Below are 24,642 nucleotides of genomic sequence, written 5' to 3'. Positions count from 1 at the left end.
TTATACATATGGGTCTGCCGAAGCACCATTCAGTTTGTTCTTGCTTTTGTTTTTGGAAAGGAGCTTTCTGTTCAGAATACGTGAAAGCGTGCCTCCCTTCTTGCGCGTCTCCTCTGACAGTGGCTGCTGCAGGTAGACAAGATCGTTGTGTGATTGACTCATTCCCGGATCCTTCTGATGATGTCGCCGGCGGAAAAAGAGCTTCGCGCTTTTTTTCAAAATCCCACCTGCAGAAGCAAACAGCAGAGGTGCAGGACACTTTAGACAGAACAGGCTGCTTTCCTCTTGCAGCTCAGCTTTAACTGTAACTGCAGCATGACTGAGAAAAGCCTCGGTCTTAACATTTCCAGTTTAAGCATCACCCTGGTAACTATTCAAACCATGTTAGAAAGCTAAGAGCATGTTGAATCTGAAGTGGGAATATTGATGGTTTGTAACCTAGAGGCCATAACAGTACGAGTTCCACCTCAGAACAAGTGATTGCAGATATCGGCAAATGTGAGCCATCATCGTGCTTTCAGCCAGAAGCATACATACATACACTACATGCTACTGACCCCTCCTTGCCCCGCTGTTGATCCAGCTCCCTCCCAACTGAACACCACTGAGAAATTCAGACTCTACGGAAGTACGTGTTTCTCTGCTTCTCCTCACTCCATGCAAGTATCATGCAAACTGAATCGTGAGAGACTGTGGTAGTTCCAGAGATATGCATAAACACACACGTGTACAGTTCGCAGAAATGTTCAGGAGAGAAGCGCTCGCACATTGCTAGAGGAGCACTAAAGAAAAAAGGAATTTTCCTTCAGTTCTTTCAAAAATGATGCTGTTGAAAAGGAAGGAAAGCTACTGTGAAACGTACCTATAAGCAATCAAATATTAATCCTCTGATTTCAGCTTCTAAAGTTAATCCACACATCTTGTAGAAGTCCCCTCCCTTACGCTTTATTAGTTTCAAGTGCTCTTCTGAAAGCTATGTTAGTGATCAAAAATACACATGCACAGCGTTGGGTGTGGGTTGTACACTGGGTTCTCACATGTCAAACAGGCATATCCAATCTTTCCAATACAATAACAGTACAGAGTATTTTATAAAAAGAATGAAACAGAGGAAGTAATGTTACTCTTGTTGTTTCAGAGATCAAAGGAGCTGAAAAGAAGAGATTAGCCCGTGATGCACAGCATGAAGGTGGCACTTTAATTTGAGGTGAAGGACGCTGTTGGTGCCCGAGAACAGTACCTGGCAGCCAGCCTGCGTCCAGTCGGCCCACACAAGCCAGACAGCATGTATGAATACATACGTTCGAATTTGGTAGCACCGCCTAGAGCAACAATCACGAAGCATTTCCTATTTTAAAATCCTGTTAGGAATAGCAATTCACTTCAAGCAGATTAAAAATAATATTACATCTGCTTCTAATAGGTTCAGAAATTTTCTCAAATCCCTTCTCTGGTAAATTAAGTTCCTTTATTTTGTTGTATTCCTTCCCTCGATCCCATGTCAAACCTATTATGCAGCCAAGGTAATTGCAGCTGTCATCTCGCCAGGGCCTCAGGAGTCACATTGCCAACACCAGCCATCAGTACTCTTCTCTCTGCAAGCTCAGCTTGTTTTTGTAGCCACCGTTCTGCCAAATTCCACCTTCCCTTTCCATGTGCACACGCGTGCCTGATGTGTAATGCAGCTCAGCTGCAGCTGGCAGGGACGCTGCTCCGAGCTACCAGCAACGCTCAGCCTGCTGTCAGTACATCAGCCCCAAGTTAAAATAGCAACAGTTTTGTGCAGAAGTGGGTAGTGGTGTTGTCCAAGTGGCACGAGCCAATTTGAACGAAGGAGGACCCAGGTAGCAAGCCAACACAGGAGCCTCCTGGCAGTCAGACTAGTACGTGAGGACATTCATCGCCCGGGCAAAGCTTCCACATCTCATTCCTGCACCGTTATCGGGTTTCCCGATTCTCTCTCAGTTCAGCTCTTAATTCCTGTCACCGCACAGTCTTGATTCTGCTTTTCCTCCCATTGCAGACGGATACAAAAAGCAACACCGAGATCAATTCTTTCATGCGATACTGTGCAATAGCTAGAATTACATATTTGTCCTCCAAGGACTTGACACGGGCTGCGGGTCATTTTGCACAGCGACAGCTGCAGAATAGGTATTACATGGCAGCTCTGTTGCACGCAGCCAGATGCTTCTTTGTTCAAACCAGAGCAGTTACAAACATGTGCTTGGGTTTATTACTTTGTATTTTAAGGACTAAGCACTGGGTACGTGGGAGGATATTCTAGCATGTTTTGTCTTGCTGCTGCTGAGACTTTTCTCACAGGGCACAATGGGATGGAAGCAGAAGTCAGCTGAAAGCAAGTGGAACTTATGGATTTGAATCTTGACTGCTCTCCCATCACCCTCTGATCGATCTTTTTGGCAAGGCAGTACCACTTCAAGCTGTTGTCAACAGCATAAAAGAAACAGTGTTCAACCCCATGCTACTGACAGTTGTTAATATGCAAAGGCTGGGGGGGGGATATTGATGAGGCCTTGCTGCTGTGCAGCTTTTGTTTTAGCGGTCTTGGCAGCTGCAGCTGAAGCTGTGCCAACAGAAGGAGTAGGACAGAAGGGTTTATCCACAAGCAGCTATTTAGTCCTATCCATTCAGACTGATTTCCCACACTAGGAAATAGAACCAAACCAAGAATGCTGCAAAAACTGTGCCGGTGGCCTGGGACAACTCGTTGCAGAGCTTCCCTGAGAGCAGTGCAGGCTCAGCACAAACAGCAACCCCTCGATGTGAAAGCTCCCTGTGTTTTCAGAGGTACTGAGGTCATTGCTACCTGGAAGCTTGCCACATCCCCGCTGCCACCCATCAGTCTCCAGCCCGTTTGGTACGGGCTGCCTGACAGTGGCTCCAGCTGCTGTGGAGGCATGCACCCCTGCTAAGGCAAATCACAAGCTTGGCGATGCTTGTGCTGTTGGCATGCTTAATGCTCGAGTTCAACAGGATCCATATGTCAACTCTGCCCCTAATGCCAGGAGATAAGCAGAGAGCGTGTCAGGAGTGCTGTACAGACAGGTCTTCATAGGCTCCTCTGCACTAGCTTAGGGTGTTCTGAAAATGCTTGTGGGGCTAGGATCACTTCTGAATCTCATTTCTGTTAATGAAGGAAGACTTCCTTCCACATCTACAAATAGAGATGGCTTCTTTCCATTCCTTCCCAACTTCCAAAACAGTTTTTATCCAGGTGGTTTTGTAAATAACTGCTGAGGTCCTTGTACCTCTACAAATTAGGCTAGAAAAGAGATCTAGAAAACTGTAAGCAGCAGGTTTTAAAATAAGCTTTCTGCGTATGCATATCCAGTTATGGAGTCACACATGGTTTGCATGAGCAGATTTTGATTGCTAACCAGATACGATAGGAATGGGCATGATGGAGAGAGATCAGGAATGCAGAGCATCCCTCCAAGCCTTTCTCGCTGTCCATTCTGTGTGACCCAGCCGGACAGCATGACCACCAGAAGGACGAGTTGTTTCAGCAGACCACTCTGCTAAGACACGCGATCATGGGAAGGTAATTTTGGAGGGAGGAAAGAAATGGATGGGGGAAGAACAAAATGGGTGCACTATGTTTTGCTTCAGTTTTTACAATGAGTGTACCATTGTAAAGCTACATTTTCTTAAAAAAAAAAAAGACAAAAATAACTTACTGTGTAAGTAATTAATTCTGGTTGGCACAGTAGTCCTCTTAAGTTTATAAAAGCGAATGGGTAAGAAAGAGGAAGTCAGAAAGGTAAAACCCCCCCCAAAAAAGAAAAAAAAGACAGACAGTGCTAACTTTAAGACATTAATACACACACAAGGCTTTTTAAAGCAGAAGGGGTTTTGTTTGCTTTGTTTGAGTTTTGTTTGGGTTTTTTGTTGTTGTGTTTGGTTTTGTGGTTTTTTTTAAAAAGGGAAAGCATTTGACAAAACAGAAACCTTGAACTATTCAAAGCTAACTGAAGGTAGGGGGGTTGAAGTGTTTTCCTCACTCCATAAAAGCTGCTCAGCTGTGACAAAGCAGAGATTCAAGACTTCCACAAAGAGATCTGTGTATAAAGAAAGGGATTTGAGACAGTTTTTTATAGTATTTTTTCAAGATGAAACAACTCTCTAAAATATTAGCGATACTTTGCGCTTTTTAGCAGTCCTATACTACATCGTGTAAACAGGATCTTTAGAAGCTTGATCTCTTTGCAACATACTGCACAGGGCAAAACAGAACTAGACAACAGCTCACATACAAACTTCCACTTGCTTGTTTTAGAATAACATGTTAAAGAAGAGTCCAGAGGTTTTGCAGTCTCTCATACAGCTTCCTAAACTTTTCCAGGCTTCAAAGGAGACAAATCCCTTTACAACTAACCCCTTACCCCCACCCCAAACACACCCAAAACTTTCCAGTGCCTGACCGTCTATGTCAAACTGATTGTCGCTGTACCATCCTGATCTGTCAGGTGGAGCAATACAGCTGTGGGAAGGCAGAAAACCTCGATGCTCTAAGGGACAGCCTTGGCAAAGAGGTCCAGCGTATGCTTTATGTGGGGGGGATTACGATAATCTAGTAATATACTCAGGTTTTGTAGTAAGCCATTTGACAGTGTCTCCGGGTAAGGAAAGAATAGAAAATAATAAAGTGAAAGAAGGATGGATACGGGTGAGAAACACAACAATTTCTGCAACTTTAATGTGCAGCCCAAGAGAGCTGTGTGCTGTTTGTTCAGGGCACAGCCCCCTGCCCTGGCTCTTGTGTCAGACTCCCTAACAGCCCCAGGGTTTACTGCTTAGCCACAAACCAGTGCTACAGCCTCAAAGGTTAATGGCTTTATAAAGGAGACACAAAGTATCCTAAGACATTTTCAAACTGCAGCTATCCAGATGTGTAACTACAAAAGCAAAATGATCTGACCCCTTATTTACTTATTAAATTACCTTTTATTCAGTTTTCTTTAGCAAACCACATATTAATGAAATCAGTGAAAAGGGAGCAACTGTTCGCAAGGCAGTTAAGAGAGAGTGTACGTCTGGTTTAGCTGTGGTGCTTCCTGAGCACACGCTTTAGTGAGGGCAGGGGAGTCTTGTGCTCAGAGATGTGAAGGAGGAGAAGGAACGTATCAAAAAGCAACCGTGGAATCCTGCCATTTTCACATTAGTAATGGGGCTGCTGATATAGCACAAGTCCTTGTTTTCATCAAGAACACGGTTTTCATCGAGAAACCGACAACGTGGCTAGTTATTTCTCTCCCAGATAACTGAGTTGGGCTTAGTGAGCTGCTCTTCAACTTCTCAGGGTGAGCCCTTCTGTTTCCTGACAGAGGGGAGTGTAAGAGAGCCTGACCTGGCTCACAGAGCCAGAGGACTGCACTCTTTATGGCCGCTAGTAAGAGAGCTCCAACCAACACCAAAATCACAAGGAGTCTAAGGGCAGAAATCGGTAAGAAAGGATGAACTACTACAGTGTTGCATGACACTGCCAATAACATAGAGAAAGCAGTCGTTCACTGAGGCGGAGGTAAGGATCACATACCTTTAGATTTTTTCATGCTCCCCGTTTCTGAAACACTTAACGAACTCCCAGATATTTCTTCACAGGTCTGGTCTAAGAGCGTGTTGGTGTCCCACTGTTGGCTGCCGTTCTCCAAACCCCAAGCTTTATGGGCACTCTGCTGTGGGTCAGTATCAGGTACTATTTCTGAAGCACCTAATGATAGCTTTTTATCTGAGGTGACTTTTGCAACAACTTCCTCCACCATGGGTGGATCGACTTCTTTGCAGGAGCTGTCCATGGCTGCAGCATAGTCCATCATCAGTGCAGCTTCACTGTCCTGAGATAAAGAGGTCTGCCCAGTAAAAATAAAGAGACAACACTGACACAAACCGCTCTGCTGGAAAAAACCAAGCCTCCCTGCAAAAGTTCTTTTCTCTTCTTTACACTTTTACTTGTATTGCTCAGGGCTATCAGAAAGCCACTTGAAGCTTCCTTAGCTCTACTAAAGGAGAGGAGCATATAGCCAAGTTTTAATCATGTTGTTAAAGCCAAATGACTGAAAAAAAAATAATTAAGTACAGGCCTCCCACCTATCCCCGGCCCCACTACGAATAATGGACTCTTTCCTACATGTGCTGCTGTAATGAAGTATCAGCAGGCATAGACAATCTTTTGGTCCCTTTAAGAAAATAAACATCAAAGCATTTCATCTTGTAGAAGGACTTGCATCTTCCCTCCATGGGTGAAACACAGAGAAGGACTAATTATCCTCTGTTCTCACCTAAACTGCTTTTCCCAAATCCCTAATCATCCCACTCCCATCCAAGGATACCATGCATTTTTTGTCAGGCTGTCAAACCTAACAATTAAAAACCAACACCCTCCCCCACAAACCCACCCTGATTTGGCTTAACTTGAAACAAACTGGCACACAGACCTAGATCCTGCAGAGACTGTTGAATGGGAGACCGCAGAATGCACGTTAACGTCACACTCAGTGGAGCAAAGACTTTACAGTAAAACATCTTTTACAGTCTATTACAGCATTAAATATAAGTGTTGTTTTCTGCTCTACCTTGGACACCCCTGATATGATAATGGTGCTTTTCTTTCTAGGAGACTTCAGCTTCTGCTTTGCAGACTCACTTAATTGCCGAATGGCTGCTTCTGCAACAGGATCGGTGCCATTCAGTACCAGCAGTTCTGAAAAGAAAGCATTATTTCAGAGGGAAGAAAACCAGGAAAAAACAGAGCAAAGAGAGGCAGGGTTTGGTTTTGACTTAAAATTCAAAGAAATCAGCAGAAATGCTATAAACACCAGGCATACCAAAACATCTTCCAATTCACTACCCAGCTACTGGGTCTTGTCTTTCCCTTCTGTTACCCATTCTTTTGAGAAAAGGTACCTAAGGTGCACTTACAAACGCTTGCCCTGAGCACACAGCGGGTTTGGGAAGCCTAGATAAAACATCCAGTTATTTCAATGCATTGCTACACTGCGGTGACTATAACCCAGAAGCGATGGGTAGAGCATCAGGTATCACAGTCACAAAAAGCCACAGTTCTAACACGGTACAAAGCTGGCATGTACTACTACTTCTTCAGGTAGCTATTTTGCTCTTTTTCCAGACATCCTTGCTCAGCATTTCCAGATTTGCTATGGCACTATGATAGGATGGGGAAGGCAAAGCAGCAGTCGCTCTGCTCTTTATCAGCTGCCTCCAAAGCCTGTGAAGTGCACCCCCTTTTCCCCTCCAAACATAGCACAGGAATACAAAACCTTCTTTATAAAATGCTCTTTAGTGATAAACGCAAGTTTATTTTTAAGCACGGCCATTTCTGGCATCTAGTATGCAAGGACTTTGGGCACAGCAAATACACACTAATCAAATTTGTCAAGCTTAGGAACAAACAAGGCTAAGTTAACAAGACAAAAATCCCCATATTTAATTGTCTGAGGTGGGCTTTTCTGTTAAGAGTTTTAACAACAAAAGAATGCAGACAGGAATAGCACTAGTGTTAATTAAACAGAGCAGTGTCTTTTGTTACCGTGACATTAATGCAATGAAAGACGAGGCCTGAATCATTATGCTGCACCAAGAATCTCAGATACTTTTGGAACTTAAGAGTACATGTGCACAAGGGGTACGCACACCCACACGTGTCTGCACACTCACTATAAACCTCCCCTTTGCCATCTCCCTGGACACTGCAAAGCCCCCAGGAACAGCTGAGAGCATCCAGGACAGCATCAGTGGCACTTGCTAATTCTTATTGTTGTCATAACTTCAAACTATGGCATGGCCACGGCATCTTTTCCATAGTGCTTGTTGCTATTTTGGCATGATGTTTGTAATAACTACTACCTAAGTTACTGGCATACCAAATGCTCCTTTGTATTTCTTTCATTTGGCTTAAACTTTCGTTTTAATGACTAATCCTTCCTGCTGTATTGTATAAACATTTCACAGAAATTCCCCTGCACTCCCATAAAAACACTGTCCATATCAATGTGCTCTAAGTTGTCTTCATAATGAGTTTTCCAGGAAGTGCTTTGTATCTTTAATATCATAAACAGTTAGGAGAGTCAACTCAGAAGTCTAGCACTACCTTAACATTTCCCAAATTGGCTTAGTAATACCATGCTGCTTCATGGCATCAGAGTACTTCTGAGTCTAGAGGCAGGGAAAGATTCAAGTGCTATTAGAGCTATTCACGGTTATTCGTTCATGCTTTTCTCCAGATTCCTGTCTCTTGGCCAAGACATTTCTATCTCTCAGCAAGCCTTCTGACTGTGCCAGGAGCAGTCCAGATCACCTCCAGATTGTCCCATCTCCACTCAAATCTGTACAAAGAAAACTGAACTCCACTGTGTGAACTGTGGCAGGGCTAGAAAGAGAATTCAGTCTTCCTTACATCAGTCCAGCCTCATGCCTTCTCTTCAGACAGAGGGGACTTCACAATGGCCTTAGAGGTAAGTGTCACAGGGGGTTAATTTTGTACAGCATCCCCCATGCCTTTATAAAGGAGGAATCTTCCATTCAAAAGTAAGAAAAAAGACAGCCTGGCTTTTCTGCAGTCACCTCCCCTCTCCAAACCACAGCTCATTGTTATTTATTCAAAATGAGTAATTTAAATCACCAATTAAAAACAGACTTCTACTGCAAGACTGCTATATCCCTAACCACAGTATTTGCTAACATAAACATCTCAGTGCCTGTTGAAAGGCAGTAGCCATATGGGTTTGCTGTTATTTTAACAGGATTACATTAATCCCATGTGAGCAGAGAGAGACGTATTCTCAATAGCAGCTTTGAACATTTCTATTACCTGTATCTGAAGACGATAAAGTTTTGCTGACTGGAGCACCATGAGAATGGATAGCTTGAACAGAGAAATCCTTTTCAATCACCTTTACTTTAACTGGAGTTTTCACAGGAGAATCTGAGGACCAAGGTTTTTGGTTATTTCAACTATTCAAGACATTTATTATGAAATTAGTAAGAATTTATTATACCAATGTTAAAGCCTGTTCAACTCATAAGTGCTTGAGAAAGTTGTTTAATACAAATTCTCAACGTATGGTCTATGGTAACCTGACTCTGAAAGACCTGTGAAGTGTAGAAATTTTTTGGTTTTAAACATTCTACTGTAATATGCTAGACAATACCCACTTAAGTAAAAGATCTGCTTTAACAACTCAAAAGAATGCAGCTCTTTGTGAGACTTCACATAAAGACTGTTTAGAGGTTTTATTTTCATACTTATCCCAAGAAGAATCAGAGAATCTACTCCTGAAAGACATGCTGAATAAAACTTTGTCACAAGATGACACCAATCCTCATGAGAGATTATAATACAGATTAAGGCTAGAAGGCACAAGAAGGTCTGTCATCAGCAAACACTCTAAGAAGTCCGATAGTTTTGTCATGGAATGCCATCATATCATCCACCAAAACCAAGCTCTTCTGCATTATCACTCTACCAGGAAGCTTTACAGTGCATATTAAAAGGAGCGTTAACCATTCCTCTTGTAAGAACAAGGTTTCATGAAAATTAAAAACCTGATTCTGAAGAATACAAACAATGGGCCCCCTCCAACACATCACAGAACTGTGGACAATAGCCCCTTTCCTTACATCCCACCCCTGCAACTTCTCCTGGTCCCCAGGGGTAACCCTAAGAGTGAACACAAGAAGAAGTGGACTTCCCCACCTGTGCTCAATGGAGATGATCTGCCTTCTAGACGAGGTTTGGTTTTCACAGCAGTTACAGTAGTGACCACAGTCCCACAGGGCATCACAGTGCGATCCTTTTCTATCTTAGTGGCTGGCACTGGAGAAGAGACTTGCCACGTCTTTAATTCATTGGGTTCTATAAAAGAGAACTAGGAAGACCAAAAAAAATGTCACCTCAGAAGCACAGTCAAGCAAGAAGGACACTAATATTTCTAGCTAGTACTCCTTTAACATTTTTGCTGACATTTCAAGAGCCAAACAGCTAATTCTTTCCATAGACAGAAATACTGTGAAATCTGAATATGCTTCTCTAACTCAGCCACAAATTGCACTGCGCTGTAAGCGACAATCCAGAGCACAAGATGAGCATTTGCAAGTTCTTCCCGAAGTAAAAGATCCACCGTAAAACCCTCCGAACACAGTAGTACCTCCGCACTAACGGATCCCAGCCTGGGCCCTGGCTCTGGGCTGCTCTCACTGGCCCTGCTGTTCAGTGCAAAGCTTTGCTGGCCCGAAGGTTGTTTCCTGAACAAGTCTAGAGGTACAGTCACCTCTGTGGATAAAGGACCTAGAAGAAATAAAATTAACAAAATGAGCACACATCGGAGCTGTCAGTATGTTTAAGGGTGGGAAGATGGGAAAGGAGGAGGAAGAACACAGACAGATAATTGTAAGAACTGGTTCTATACCACGAGGCAGCAACACGGCAGTTTTCACAGCTTGCTTTCCATTTTACCGCTATTCCTCAGCCTGGCCTAATACTGTGCAACAGGAAAGAATGGAGACATGAAACATTACTTATTTGCCACTATTTCTGACCATTAGTTTTCCCTGTATATGCAGAATGTTTAGGGAAAAAGAAAACATCTAGAAATACTATTAGGTTCTTGAACAATCTCCATGACCAGCTACCTGCATCTTTCATTTCAGACAACGCTCTGGATTCCTGGTAAACTGGTGCATCATTAAGAACAGTCTTTCTTAATTTGAACTTTTGTGCAAGTTCAGCAGTTCTGTTGTTCCACCCCTTACTTTATTAGCTACACTAGACTGCAAACTATTAGCAAAAGGACTGTGTGATTTCAGAGATGAAATTCTAGTTTTCTGTGAAATTCAAAGACAAGTAGAGATCTACATTATATTCACATTACTCGGCTCTCTCCTTATCAATATGATTCTATTTTGAGCTTTCTATTCAATTTTTGGGGAAAAGAACAGCTAAGATGGGGGGGCGCGGGGGGGAGAGGAAGATGATTGTCAGTGCAATCAATTGGGACCTTTTTCTTCAGGAAACCAGGCTGGTAGTTACACTCAGTAGGATGTGGAACATTACTGCTATGGTTTGAAAGACCCATTACTACAGATGCTTAGGTACAGGCAGGACTAAACTTTGTGCAAGATACAATATACGTTTGTTGACTGTACACAGATCCCATTTATTTGTTAAAAATAAAAAAGTAGCATTCGTATCAGAGAAATTTTTTAAAGCGTTTGCCTACATTTGACTTCCCAATCCCTCCAATAATCGCTGATCATATGCAAGGTATTGCACAACTTTGTATATCTAGATTATTAAAAATAAAAGTAAATACAGTAACCCAAACCCAAAAATCAAACATAGTCCACTTAGCTATATTACTTATTAACCATGGCTTAGATAAAATATGATTATCTATACAATGCACCATGAGTAAAAGCACTTTTTTTTTTAATCACTGGGTATGCAGAGCTTTGGCCAATACTTTATAACTTTTTCCTGAACTAAGTTGAATATAACTGGTAGTACTAAAACACAGAAAAATAGCTGAGTGTCAAAAAATAGTGTTTCTTTTTTGTTTGTTTTACATCTGAAACCTGACATAAGAAGGAAAAAGCAAACGGATCCAAGAGGTGAAATACAGTTACTATTTCTCACTACAGCAAAATGCTGTATCAGCAAAATAACATGCACCATATACCAGAAGAATTTATGATATTGTGTCATCACTTCAATAAAGCCCAAGTAATGAAGTACTTGGAGCAAGTTTACAAAGCTCATGCAAACACCTCTGGTCTCAGCACCCACCTACCCCTTACTCCCACTAGGAAGGTAACGCTTCTCCAAATAACCCAAATGCAATACTTCAGTGGAGAGGGGTTTTTTTGCCACTGAAGGCTAACTGCAAACTCCAACAACAGAATCAAGTAGTAAAAAAGTTTTGACCCCCATGTTTTATATTTAATCCAATACAATCAGAATTAGTGTGTTTTATACCTGGCAATTGCTAGGCAGTCTCTGGGCCTGAAAAATTAGGACGTCAGCACATGGAAGATTCAGTATGTTGACAGTCTAGAAAGAAACTCGAGGTTTCTCTGTAGCCTTAACTCAGAGGAGGACAGACACGTGAGCAGTGTATTCTCTCTTCTGCCCATGGTTACTGATGGAAGTAACGGTGTATATAGGGAGCGGTAAACCCAGATCAATCAGTGTTGCCAAGAACTCTTGTGATTTTCCATGGATTTCAACTCTGGGACCTACATTTGAGGACAGGCTTACAGAGTTTAAAAACATAAATTTAAGTTATAAATTTTCCCCGAGCTGTCCATTTCATACAAGTTTGGCAGGCTATTTTCAGCTGGTCTCCCTTTCACAGCTGTTCTTCCCCCCAGGGCTGCCTAGAGCCCTGCTTGAGGCATACCTGATTCCACTACCATGACAAGTCGGCAGCAGACATCTATGCTTCAATGCAGGTTCAGAAATGTGACAGTCTCTTGTTTGGCTATACAGCCGGGTAGAACTAAAAGAGGACTTAATGTCAACGTTTAGCAATGCTCATGAGCTGATCACACAAAATAATTCAGTTTTAATACTTACTATCCAACTTTCCATCTTCTACTATTTGCAGTTGCAATGCTTTTGATTTGGCACTTAGTTCACTGTGAAGTAAATGAAACTATGTTAGGTCTTTGCAGGTGAGTAGATTTTCCTTCCCACTTAGGTTTTCCCCTTTCCCGTTCTGGTTGCCAACACCCTGACTTTTCTTGGCCCACACTAAGCCAGGCAGTATAAAACCTGCTGACCGAGGCCAGCAGCACTGCCAGGCTGCGGGGTACGCTGCGTGTGCAGCATCTTTTTGACCTCTGGTAAGACTGACTAAAGAGATCATAGTCAGAAAACCATGGCCTGGTTCCCTCCAGCACTATTGCACAAGTTCGATTGCCTAAAATTTCAGAGGCTTTTCTTCTCCCCAGTAGATGACAAACATTGCCCTTCAAGCTGACATCGGTCCCTAGTCTGACTGCTACACCACAGAACTAAGAAGCTATTTCTTCCTGGCAGGATCAAATTTTTAAGTCAGAGATGCTGGAACAGGTCCAATTGACAACCCATTCAAAGCAGGAAAGTGTCCGGCAAAAGCAGGACAGATGTAAGTAAATAAAAGTAGTTACAGTCTTATGTGAGAAAAGTCAGCATTACTTTTCCAAAATAAGACTCAAGGATGTTGCAAGATAACAAGAACTAGTTTCTGTGTGACAGAACTGACATGAACCATTAGCAGAATTACCGGCATATGCCTACTTCATAAGATGGACTAGAGAAGAGATACAAAACCTTTCCTCTAATTAAGACAGGGAAGCAAACTGGGTACCTACTGATGAATCTTCCAGTAAAACCTTCTCAGTAGGTGTTCTGCCAAAAACCTTTAGGGCATGCATGTATGTATTTTATTTTTCTATATTTCCATTTCAGGACGGTGTGATCTTGGTGGCAGGCATCCCACCTCCATCAGATGCTGCGGGACATCATCTATGCAGCAGGTTTTAAGCTTTTCCCTGCCACTACCGTCCACTCCTGCACCCCCAAAACTTGAAAGGAAGCACCTTGATGGTTCATTGCTGCTCTTCCCATGAAGCTAAAGCAGAGCCCAACATGGTGGTCAGTATGCTGGTCTTCAGACTGGTGGGTATTTTCATTTTTGAAGAAAGAAAAGGGTGGGGGGTAAAGGGGGGTGTGTGAACTTGAAAGCAGGTATGCAGCCAAATCTTGATCACTTATCTGTGAAAGTCCCCAAGCTTACATCATGCACTTCTGAAAAGCTGTGTGGAAAACCCAGCATTATCCCTAGTGTCAAAGCAAAATTTCAGTCAACTTAATCACATCCTGCCTGCCCTCTCTCTGCACTTTCAGTTGGAAAGGGTATTATTGTTACAAACTTCCTGTCTGAAATTGCTGGGAATGTGTCTGCTCCGCAACACTGAGCATGGATGCTGTTCCACCAACAGATGACTGACGTGATTCACAGACCCAGTGGCTGAAGCACTTTGAGATACTCCAGAATAGAAAGTTGCTAGAGAAGGGCATTTTTTCCCCTTCTTACTGTGGAGGAGAAATCACATCATGTTAATCCTTAAGTCTTGATGGCAACGCAGCACACTGTCACAGAAGAACGTCATCTGATCCGTGGCTTTCCACAAAGGCTGTAGGTCCTCAACACTAAAATCAGACCTTGTAAGTCACTGGACTCTGCATGTCTGAAGGAAGAGAGCTTCCTAGCTGGTTTTCCACTTGACTGCAGGATAAGAACCAGGCGCACCCATCTCCATCATACCACGTAAAAAGGTGAGGCCTTTCAGTGCTGTTCTACAATATTGATTTTTCTTTGCTGACGACAGTGACTTCTAATCATCTCCACCCCCTGCACTCATGCAGAGGGGTCTGGTATTCTCAAAGTCCTGTACAACTTGTGATGACCAGTCCTGGCACCTTCCTTCAAATCAAGCAGCCCCTGTCGCTTTTCCCCTCAGCTCTCCTGTTTCTGCAGCGCACAGCTCCGTAACATTCACAGGCTCAGCCCAGCAGACTGCGATGAGGAGACAGAAAATGATCTGTTCATTGCACACTCATGGCTCCTTCAAGTTGAAGAGGAGCAGGCAGAAGTGCACACCACTCCTCAAGGAAGAGAGCACTTGACATGGACCAGCACAGGTCTGAATACACGCTGCTTGTAACCTAAGCCTCTGCTTGGTGTATGCCAGAGTGTGACTAGACAGAGAAGAAAAATGTCACACGAAACCAAGCAGCATTACTCTCTGAAAGATGTATTTTTAGAGAGAGAGAGAGAGAGAAATGGAACTGAGATGGGAGAGGAAAGCTACAGAAAGAACCAGAGAGACTCCACCGTGGATGAAGTGCCTCTCACCTTAATAATCTGGTAGCAAAAAAAAGAAAGCAGTACCTGCAGTATGTTGCATGGCAGCATCTCTACCCCATTTCCCTGGGCAGCTGCTTCTGCCTGCCTGAGTGGGTGTTCAAAGCCACTAGAGAAACATCCCTCTGACCCACCCCGCCATCAGTGACTCCCCCTTCCTCAACTCGTACAATACAGAAGCTACCAGATATTTTGTCTCTGCTGCTAGAAAGTGGAAATGAAAATACTTTTAGAACTGCTCACTTTCGACCTTATTTACAGAAGCTGTGTGAATCACAGAATACTGTGAAGGCTGCCCAAAAGTCCCATTTCTGTTCTACAGAAAAGAAATCTAGTTAGATTTACACTCCCTTTTTAATCCTAGCCACGATTCTTTCAGATGGTCAATTTTTTTCCACGTTTACATTTCCCACTCAGGAGAGGGAATGGAGAGACATCAGATTTCCTCAAATGCAGTTTTCAAAACCTTGTTAACACTTTTTTGGCACTGTGTGAACGCACAGCGTGATTTATTATGCCTGTTACTGCTGTCATTTACCAGAATCAGATGTCTACCAGGGAAGATCAAGGGACCTATTTGATCTTGTATCCATGCAGAGGGTAATTAGATATCCCAAAGTCCCTACTGGCTCCAGATTTCTCTGAGGCCACCCGACATATTTCAAAATGCCATTCTTCCCTCAAAAACCTCACATAGTCTTTGTAAAAAAAAAAAAAAGGATGCTTTACTATAAAAGTATTGTCAGTAGGTAAGTTACTTACAAGATAAACTCTTCCTTCCAAAAGGGATTTGCAGCATTTTTGGCTACAGAGCTGGAAAACTTTTGCATAGGGTCATTCAACTGAACTATACATGCAAGGTTTGTGCTGCCTGTAAGGGCAAGAAAAATCAATATCCAGTTATTAATATTCCATCACCAGGAGGCACACTTACTCAAAAGAAAGCGAAGAATCCCCTTCCTTACATACTGCATTTTTCAATAGACTATTGCAAACACTTCCTCACCCTCCCACAGAATAAATTTCTTCCCTCAGTTTGTATACCATCTACATTAATGGTGATGGTCAAGACTGCATCATCATTGTCCAATGCACTGTTCTACATAGTGTGAAATATGACGACTCGATTTAAATTCTGGCATGAAGCAAAAAAGCCCAGGCATAAAAAGATCCAAAAGGATGGGGAGACAGAATGGACAGCAAGGAGGCAGGGGTGTGGGTGTGAGGTGGGCAGAGACTAAAGTTGCTCTCAGCTGCTTTAAAAAAACCAGAAATTTTCAAAGTTCCTACTGGCCACAGTCACAGTGGTTTCTTTGGACATCAAAGCAAGCTTTTTCGGCTAGCAAGTGAATGATGACAGTAGTGTTAATTAACAACAGCTTTGTGGACTGTGGTTTTTAACAAGTTCATGGCATTTTAGAGTACTGGTGCAGAATTATCTCTACGTTGATCTTGGAATTTGGTAAGTACGGCAAATTGGTATATTAGAGTAGTTATATTGCTGCTCCAAGGGGAAATAGTTTGCACAATGTGTTCCTCTTAAAACAATTTCTTTTGTATGTCTTTCACAGCATCAGAAATCGTTTCAGTCCCAGCATTCCAAAATATCAAGGCAAGCGGCAAAAAGCTCAGTATTGACTGTGTGCACAGCAAACAAAAGACATGCCGCCTCCAGTTCGCCAGATGAATCTAGGCTTATATTTACTGTCATCAGCTCTCAGTGCGAGGGGGCTGTGGATGAGCCCTATCTCAGACACAGAAGCAGCTTAGGCCTGGCAAGGTTATTAGAGGAGACAAAGCACTGTGTACACACAGTGTATCTGGGATCCAAGCTAACCCTGGAGTAAGTAGTTTAGCTGCTTTCACAGTGAGCTCAGCCTGAGTTAATGAACCCGAGGCAGTTTTCTGTTAACCCAGCCATATGTCCCTGCAGCCTGCTCTTGCTGCCAGCAGCACTCAGCAGCCCGGGGCAGAAACGCCTGTATCGCTCTGCCTGAAATTACACCGGAGCCACTGACCGACTGATGCTGAACATGGTAATTCTGCATTTCTGCCCTGCACACCCTGGTGTACACAACTAACAATTTTTTCCATAACAGCAGAAAGCACTTTTGCCCTAGAGATCATACACTGTGGACCATATAGTACTAAATCTAGGATAATCTTTGTTTACATACACAAACTAAGGAGATAAAAACGGGCACAGCCCATAAGCAGAGACCAGTTCTGCTACTGGTTACTCAGCAGTTGAACTACCATATCTATAGGAAAGCCACAAGCTCCTATAAACCATGTTAGCATCCATGGTTTATAGGATGATAATGATCAAGACAGACAAACCGCCCCTCCCCAACCCTCTATGTATCCATGCAGGTTGGCCTGCAATATTGCACACTCTTACTCAGTCTCAGAGTTGCAACGGGATAATTAATTATTGCTGCAAGACAAGGCCAGGAAAAGAGAAGGGAACAATAATTAAAAGGCAGCAAGCTATATCTAGAAGCTGTGCAGTATTTTTTCCACTGGATTTTGAGTGTACCAGCTAAACCCCACTATGAAGCTTTATTTCTCATACTCAGTTCCAAAGCATTTACACTCCCAGAGTTGCTAGGGAACCGGTAAAATTCCCTCCATCTCCTTTCAGAATAGCAAATGGTGATTTTGCCTCTCAGTAGCTGGGTTCCCAAAGTAGAGCACTTTAACTGTCTGCTCTTCCTCTCATTTCCAGGGAGGGGGCAGAGAGGTTTTCCATAAGATGAATCTTCTGTTGTATGCACCATATGCACATAAAGGTATCTCATCTCATGATTTTTAAAGGCAGCCCAAATGATCTGCTCTTTTGAAAAGTTTAGTTTGCACTACAAAATTATAGAGTAATAAAAATGCAGATTTAGTTTTCTTGAAATCTAGTTTCCAGCACAGGGGTTTTTTTAATATAGGACATTTCACTGCAAAGAGTTCCAGAACTGCTTTAAAAATAATTTGTTTTCAAAAAAACAGTCTGCAGAGAGTTTTAGGGGAATCACTTCCAACCAGGATGAGCCAAGCAGCATTATGCAAGAGTCTAGGGCAGAAACCTATTACATCTAACTGAAAAAAGGAGCGTAGCAAGTAGGATATATTTATCCAAAACCAGTGCCTTGCCCAATTTAGCAGCCACATGCTTCCATTAAAAAGACTGTTACGGAATTGTTAGTGACCATAAATAACAGAGCCTCAAATTTGTATTTCCGCTGACAAGATCTGAAATATGCTTGCTCGTGCCTCAATCAGTGATGGAGGCATGCTTGCACTTGAAGAAGTCTGAATACTTGCGAGACAGGCTTAGCGCTTCTTTCCAAAACTAACACTGCAACTTCTCTAGGCAGTGACCTCCTTTTTGGCTTCATTCTCCACTCACAAGAGGTTCTCCCTCCCCTACCCACAGAGGTACTTTATTAGGGGAGGGAAAAAAAATCCCTGACAACAAAACACTGCCTTGGAGGAGAGTTTACATAGAGGAGGAGACTTTTAGATAAATCAGCAAATTGCTCAAAAGTAAAGAAAAGCAGCTGTAAAAACAAGGTAATACTAACCCAAACCAACATAATTGCTAACAGTTAATGGAGAATTGGATTTCAGCCCCTCATCCTGGGTACATCCAAAGTGATAACTTTTAGAAATTAAAACTAAAATCCAGTAAATAATCAACCAACTTTATAAATACGCTCATTTCAATTTGTTTTCAACAACGATGGATTTGTTTACAAAAAGATCAAGATGCTTAAATACTCAAATAAACCAAAACATACACAGTTTTGTACAAGCATGACTACATCTATTTCTTGGAGTACAGCAATTTCTCACACTTTCTTTTGAGAGAAGGTCGTAACCCAGAACTTCCAAATGATTTCAGCTGAAAGGAAAAAAAAACACAACCCAACCCTGCTTGAAAACGAGCAGCATCACACAGGCTATGTTACCTGCAGCACTGTCATCAGTTAGGTTTACCGCGATGTTCTTCACCAGCAGTTTGAGTTCATGAGCCCTTGGAGGTTTAGGTGGACTAGTGCCCTGAGGGAGAAGGCTTATGTTCTGTACATTCTGTGAAAAGCAAGCAGAACAAGAGGGATCGTGCATATGCAAATACCAAATACTTTAAACCTCTGTCACATCGATATAGGGAAGCAGATGTGCAATGGGGTGTAACATCAACAGATAAGCCACACAGGAGTTATGATCACAAAGCCTTCACTGCCAAAGGCTATGTTGCTCTAAAGAATGGTTCCAGTTGTTTCTGATCACCAAACAGTGCTAAACTTACTCATTTGTGAGTCATGAATACATAATAAAAACACTAAGCAGGAGGAGACTTCTCAAAAGATTTAAGTAGGGCTGACTTACCTGAACCTCCTTTATATCTGTAGGCCTCGTACTCAACACTACAGATGGAGAGACTGAGCTAAAGAGGTTCTTCAAAACATCTCTGAGCGTTTCAGATATTGCACATGTCCCTGCTGTCTGTCCCTAAGAGGAAACAAATGGTCATGCTTCTCAAGACCCAGAAGAAAGAAGTTAAGGCAAAAAATAATTTGGTATATCTAAACCACCAAAGCTATCGAACATTAGCTCTGTCAGAGTGACATGGTTTCTGTTGCCAGCAACAAAATGTAACAAGAGATCATGCAAACAATTATTTAAATTTCTATATTATGCATTAAAAGAAAACTAGAAATATACACTGAAAAAGTTACATGCTGTTCTGAGAGTTAGGAAGGCACAGCTATTAGCCACAAAACCAGAAGTTTCATTATCAGTTCATATCTTATGATGGTGTTTTAAAGTTTTTGTACTGCTTTGCACTCCACTGAGAGAGCAGATCAGGTCATCAGATAAGCAGATCGGCACTGTTCCACTGATTTAATGGGAGTTATGCCAGCTTGCAACAGCTGAGAAGCAGTTAATCCTGCAATGCACTGAAAAAACATTACAGCATCTCTTGGAGGTCTTCAACCTTGCTGAAAAGTGCACTGCATGGACAGTCACGCTGATCTGGGAGACCGAATCGTACATTCATCCATTCGAAAATCTCATGGCAATCTGTGCTTAACACCACTATCTCTGAGGGATCAGAACAGACCACAGATTTTGCTCACACACGTAGCTTCACACAATTAATTGTAAGGTGTACGAAGATGGTCAACCACCCCTGCCCTCCCTGTGCTCCTGGAGCAGCCCGCTTCCCATGTCGCGCTCCTCAGAAAGTCTCTTCTGCTCCATTACCTACAGGGAGTGGATTTTTAAATTAAGCTATCACAGAAAGGGCAGTCTGCTACCCAGCTGCTCTGAAAGTAGAACAGGAGAAATCTCAGTAAGGTTTCTTATCTAAAGAAAAGATCGAAGTAGGAGACAAAGATCTGACCTAAACAACACTCATCCATCTTTTCTCACCTGATACCACACCTGACAGACTTTACTATTACAGAACAAGGCTTTAAAAGAAAGGGAACCGATTTACAGATGCAGACACAGAACAGCTGGAGAACGCAATAATCACACAAAGCAGAACAAAGGTGCCCTTCTGCCTGCTGCTGTCTGACGGGAGCGTGCCTACAGCCAGCGTGCCATGTCCAACGAACAAGGCCCTGCTGCAGAGGCAAGGAACGCTGCTGACAAGGACAACCGATCTGCACCAGCGAGGAGATCAAGTAGGGGACCGAAGGCCTAATCCTGCTAGATTGCTTTGATAACACTGTGGCTGCGCACCACCAGCTTTCAGCGTTATCTGGCCCACACTGGTGCAACCACGCGGCAGAAGGAAGCCGCGGGGCCGGAACAGCTGAATTCTCAAACAACCGCACCTCCGCCATCGCGGCAGAGGCCAGGCTTTGCTCTGCCACCCTGGACAGCCTGCACCATGTTCCTCCGTTACAGAGAGCTCTCAGCACGAGAGGCAATCTGTCATTCCAAAAGCCTCAGTCCTTTCTTAGGTGTAGGAGAACGATCGTGCAATGACTTCGGCACTCCTAAAGGTATGCTTGCAGCTTGCACATCAGGTCAAGCAGATTTAGAGGAACAGCCCTTTCCCAATCACTCAAGTGTTACAGAAACACTTAGGGTGTTTCATAAAAATCCCAGGAATGTTGTGTACAGAAATCCTGTTTCACTGCCTTTTTACCTAACTGCCCTTTGATGACAGGTCACTACGATTCAAAACACACAACAGCATCGACCACTCCCCCAGAAACTGCTTTGTTCACACTGTGCTCCCTCAAACAACCGCCAAGGAAAGAGGCAGCGGCACAGTTCTGCAACTTGCAGATAATTTTACTTTAAAAAAAAGTAATTTAGGCTGTCTAAAGCCTCCGTTTCAGTAATTTCATTACTTACGTTATTTAAATAAGCAGATAAATTGTGGTTAGTTTTCACTGTTTTGGAGATAATTTCCCCCCCCTGCCCCTACCTAAACACTGTTTGATGAAGAACACCATCAAATTGTAAAATCCCAGCAGCCTCTTGTTTTGCCATCAACCTAATCTGACATTTGTTATTTAACAGTAACAGTAGCAACAATAGTCATTGGACTTTTACTTACAGGTATTTTCTGATGTTTACATAGCTATTTGGAAAGCAGTTTAGGTAAAGAGCCTCCTGTCAGCCCAACCTCATTTTTAGCCACCCTTATTTGGAGAGTAATGCTCCATCACGACACCCTCTACAAGGCAAGCCCCGATGGCTTCACCACCAACCAAAAAGGCTTAAGACAACACGTTTTACTTTGGGTCTGACATGGGCTAGGGGGGTGCAGCCAGCTACCACGGCCAGCTTGGGCACACCAGCACATGAAGTCACCGCATGCAAAGCCAAGTCCTGCCAGTCAGCCAGGTTGCCAAACGCAACTCAGGTTCACCCAGCTATTATCAACAGAAAATAGGTTATTATACCCACCTTGTCTGACTGATGACAAAAGCACTGTGTAGATAATCACAAGCAATTAAAGGTATTTATTTGTACACACAACACTGCTTCCGAAAGAGGAAAAAACAAGACACAAAAGCTGACATTTAGGTTTAGGAGCTGAAGCAATTTCTGAGGTGTAGGTTGCTCACAGGTTTTAGCTCTTTGTTTATTGCCTCCCCTCTTCCCTAAGTGCCAACAGAAACTTCAAAGCCAAAATAAAGCCCTTAACTATTAAGAACTTAACAGGCTCATTTTAAAAACGTAGGCAAAGCGCAACAACTTGCAACTCCCTTGCAACCCTGGACTTGGGCATCTCTTAAAAAGCAGTTTGTGAAGTCCAGTGACTGTACCAGAGTCACCTGCATTTGTTAGTGAGTACTTAATGACTGTTCAATATGTGGATAATCAGCATGCCACCCCAGCACGTGAACGTCATTTACGCTGCTATGTGTGCCCAGTAAAATTTACATTAAAACGTACTTCAAAAGACTCGTCCGTCTGTAGTTATGAGTTTCACATTTTTGTGTACAAAAACTGTGGTAATAAATTATTATGATTCTAGATCACACAGGATAGGTCTTCAGAAGCAGCTCTACTATACAATAAACCTATTTTTTAATGAGGCCTTCAGTTGGAAAACCAACGTCACAAAACACAAGCAAGTCTTCACCCACTGTTGTAAGAAAGGGTTAAGTCACCACATTTGTGCCAAAAAAAGGGTCAAAGGCAGAAGAGAGTCTCAGTCATGAAGAAACTCTTTCAGGGGATGTCCCAATAAAAAACACCCAATGAATCAGTATTTATACACTAAGGTAAGGTGCAATTCCAAAAGCATCAAGATATTTTTAGATCATCCATCATTTCCTTAAATAACTGTATTTTTTGAGAGCTGTTTCTGCACTATTGTTGCCAGATTTCAAATTTGATTTAAGTGACGAAAAGGGCAACTTTGTAATTACTTCGATGGGAATACCATTACAATTGGTTTTTTTTATTATTTTAGAAGCGCTCTGAGAGAAGGTACTTAGGAACAGACATTTTTCACACCTTTGAATTTGGATGAGAAATGTTTGCCAAGTCATTTGTCTGTCAAATACATACTCGATTTATCTTTAATGCTTCAGTAATCTTAAGAAATGCTCCTAGATTTCAAAGATGTAGGGTTTGAGGGATGAGCCATGGCAGACTTCACTGAAGCAGCTCAAGATGGTACGGCCGACAGGCAACTGCCCCATGCTTCTACCGAAGGCAGCCAGCAGAAAGGAACGGGCACTTTTGCTTCAGCTCTTCCAGCCTCACCTGATTCCTCAGTTCTAGACACTTCCACCGCTAATCGAAAGCATTACGCTGGGTTTTACACCGAAGGCATGGAGACCCATCTTCTCTACCATTACAACAAATGAAACTGACTGACCTCCTGCACTGTTGGCTGGATTTCAAAGTTGGTTTCATTGGCATTGATGAGGAACCACTCAACTTTGACATCTTCTCCTTTGTCTTTCACGTAGAGCTGAAGCTGTGGATAGGAAAGCAGTTACTGGAGAGTGTTTTGGTGGCCTATAAGGAAATTGTAGGTCAAGCTCCATAGTAAGGCTCGCCAAAGGAAAAATGATGCCAGTTTCTGAGTAAGTAAATTCAAAGTGACAGTCTAAGAAGGCAAAAGTTACTTCAGCTTTGAGAATGCATGCCAGTCAAAAAAGGTATTGTCGTTCTATACATCCAAGTAGTCTACCCAACGTGTTATTTATCCAGAGTCTCCTAAAGAGGTGGTTTAATTCATGAATTTATCACTTGCCCCAGAGGGAAACTGTAATGTTATTAAATGTTTTACTGGAGTTAACATGAGCTTGTATGCATTTTGCAAACAGGAGGTTCAGCTCAGCTGCGGGATGAAGTGTAACAAAAGAAAGGACAGAGACCAACGTTAATGCTTTACCTGCAAGTGAAGCGGAGACAGTTTCACGCTGTACGACTGACCTTCTGCAGCTGCGGGTGAAGTATGTGAGACAGTGACAACAAATTTAACAGAATCTCCCACAACATTGCAAGAAACCACCTAAAGAAATGAAAGGGGTGGGGGGAGACAAAGGAAGGGAAAAACAAGTTAGTCTTCAGAAGAAGATTTGGTGAAAGCAAGAAAGGAACTATGAAAAGGAAGGACTTTAAGTTACCAGAATTATGCTAAATTCCATAGGTGGGAGAATGCTAAGCAACTTCATTAACATCCCTACCTCCTTCTGTACATTCACTTCTAGAAACTGTAGTTCAAGTGTTCACTTATGGACATGGAATTTAATTCCTGGACATTCTGATATTTTCCAAAATTTCTTTTGTATTGTTATCCTATACAAAAGTAACTCCTCACCTGACAAAGACTCCTTTATGTTTCACGTATCTATACATTAAAAGTTCAAAGATCGCAATATTGCATAAGGGAGACAAAGAAGTTTGTAGTTCTTCCTCTTCTGCTCCGAACAAAGTAGCCTACCATAAGACAGCTGGCTTTACCAAACAATATTTGGTTTAGTGGCATCCTACAAATGTGAAACTTCGGCATAACCCTGCTGCTGCAGAAGAGGATTTCATCTGAGTAATTCCAGTTTCCAGTGGAGTAGTGTCCTGGTTTTGGCTGGGACAGAGTTAATTTTCTTCCTAGTAACTGGTACAGTGCTGTTTGGATTTAGTATGCAAATAATGTTTATAACACACAGATGTTGCAGTTGTGGCTAAATGATGCTTACCCTAAGGCAAGGAC

At 42.6% G+C, this 24,642-nt stretch overlaps 1 protein-coding gene across 1 annotated transcript; it reads right to left on the bottom strand.

The window, feature by feature from the left end:
• On the bottom strand, window positions 1–23,943 carry C2CD2 (C2 calcium-dependent domain containing 2; the record flags this gene model as incomplete). The annotated part of the gene is made up of 12 exons (XM_009696787.1): window positions 1–227; window positions 5,561–5,873; window positions 6,597–6,724; window positions 8,852–8,965; window positions 9,737–9,908; window positions 10,188–10,327; window positions 12,614–12,675; window positions 15,711–15,819; window positions 18,911–19,031; window positions 19,332–19,454; window positions 23,302–23,403; window positions 23,824–23,943. Coding segments are annotated over 12 exons (1,731 nt in total), but the record flags the coding sequence as incomplete, so codon positions are not given.
• Between the last annotated feature and the right edge of the window lie 699 nt (window positions 23,944–24,642).

This window comes from Cariama cristata, unplaced genomic scaffold (genome assembly GCF_000690535.1).
Source record: "Cariama cristata isolate BGI_N322 unplaced genomic scaffold, ASM69053v1 scaffold3943, whole genome shotgun sequence".
Taxonomy (NCBI): Eukaryota; Metazoa; Chordata; class Aves; order Cariamiformes; family Cariamidae; genus Cariama; species Cariama cristata.
Note: the sequence above shows the minus strand (reverse complement) of the source record. Positions and strands in the feature narration are given on the sequence as shown.